The sequence below is a fragment of the Trypanosoma cruzi genome, genomic scaffold, assembly GCF_000209065.1.
Source record: "Trypanosoma cruzi strain CL Brener 1047053517123 genomic scaffold, whole genome shotgun sequence".
In the NCBI taxonomy this organism is placed as follows: Eukaryota; Euglenozoa; class Kinetoplastea; order Trypanosomatida; family Trypanosomatidae; genus Trypanosoma; species Trypanosoma cruzi.
Window position 1 is genome coordinate 403091 of NW_001849559.1, and position 1646 is coordinate 404736.

The 1646-nt window shown below is 43.9% G+C and overlaps 2 protein-coding genes across 2 annotated transcripts, besides 3 other annotated features; both read left to right on the top strand.

Moving 5' to 3' along the window:
* On the top strand, positions 1-409 carry Tc00.1047053408345.10 (hypothetical protein, conserved; the record flags this gene model as incomplete). Its single annotated transcript, XM_797328.1, has 1 exon — positions 1-409. A coding segment is annotated over one exon (409 nt), but the record flags the coding sequence as incomplete, so codon positions are not given.
* Positions 1-1646: a sequence feature (heterozygous, Esmeraldo-like haplotype).
* Positions 483-503: a microsatellite.
* Positions 537-570: a microsatellite.
* Positions 825-1646, top strand: Tc00.1047053408345.20 (2-oxoglutarate dehydrogenase subunit, putative; the record flags this gene model as incomplete). Its single annotated transcript, XM_797327.1, has 1 exon — positions 825-1646. A coding segment is annotated over one exon (822 nt), but the record flags the coding sequence as incomplete, so codon positions are not given.

The window sequence follows — 1646 nt, forward strand, 5'->3', positions numbered from 1 at the left end:
AGAGTGCCGTCAACTTGGGTTCAATAAGGCTGAATTAAAGTGTCACTACTGTCAGCCGCTGCTTGAACACACAGGCAGTGAGGGACTGCATGGAGAGTGTCTCGCCTGCTGCGCCGCCGAAGATCAGACACCGCAGCGCACCTACGCCCGCGCTCGCATTGAGCAAAGGGGTATTTCTTATCTCGTCGAGGAGACACGTAGTGAACTTGGCATGTTTTACAAGGCATATAAGAATAAATTTGGGAACCGTCTTCGGTTAGTCGAAAAGTTCTCGTTTTACGGGCCGCGTCTTGTGCTAGAGGACGGTAATGGTGGAGAGGATTTTGAGATTGGCATCACGGGTTGGACGAAGGACACTTTGCACGACTACTTGGTGCAGGCACTGGGCATGCAGCCAAAAAAGGAATAATGAAAACTTGGGAAAACCCATCAGTTCTTTTCTTTGTCTCTTTGCTTTTCGTTGTTTTTCTTTCGCTTGCCTGTTTTTTTTTTTTTTTTTTTTTACAGCAACTTTGAGGCGGAGTCATGTCTTTTACTTTCTTTTTTTTTTTTTTTTTTTTTTTTTTCTTTACTTCTCTCAATTTTTTGTCTTTTTCGGTGGTGGGAGCGGAGGGGGGGGGGGGAGAAAAAAAGACCTCTTGACTTTTTGATTCATTTACTTTAGGGAATAGGAGTACGACGTAGCAACGCCGTCTTTTTGTCACGCTGCAGTGTAATTGAAAATCAACGACATCGTCTTTCGCAAAAAAAAAAAAGTAAACAAAAGAAAAAGGTAAAATCTAAAGATACACACTTATAAAATACTTCAAATATATTAATACCAAATGATGCGTCGTTCCCTCTTTCAGGGAGTTTACACCCTTTGTTTGCGTGGCACCGCGCGGTCGTACACGGACGCCAGAACAATTCGTAAACCGTGCCAATTCGATCAGATAGTCGACGCCCAGAATGAAAAATACATAGAGGGCATGTTAAAACAGTATGAGAGGGATCCCACGTTAGTGGCGCCAAGTTGGGTTCCGGTGCTGGAGAATCTGGGAAAGGCGCCTCTTGAAATGCCTCTTGTGTCCAATTTTCATCGTCCCACCTCGGTAGAGACGCTGACAGAAAGAGAGCGACTTCAAAACATGAGTCTCTCATGGATGATTCTGGCATACGAAAAGAATGGACATTACATCGCGAATACAAACCCCCTCAAATACGTAGATGGAGTAGAGTCGCAGGTTTTTCATCCATCAACTCTGGATCCGTCAAGTTTTGGTTTTACGGAGGAAGACCTTGAGCGGGTGTTTTATGTCAACTTTGGATGCGATTTTGAGGCCATATTTGTGAGCGGAGATACAGGGCGGAAATTAAAAGAAATTGTGGCGCAGTTGCGTCGCATGTACTGTGGCTCCATTGGATTTGAATTTATGTCCTCTGGTTATTTTGACCTTCGTAACTGGTTTCGTCATCAAATTCTGAATACTTTGAATCCACTTGAACGGCAAGATCGTCTTGCCATATTTGATGATGTTGTGCGCAGCTGTGGATTTGAGCATTTTTTAAACATGAAGTACGGAAATCAGCAGCGTTTTGGCCTTGATGGTGGAGAAGCACTGATTCCAGCCATGAGGGCGATAATACAAACGGCAAATGACAATGAA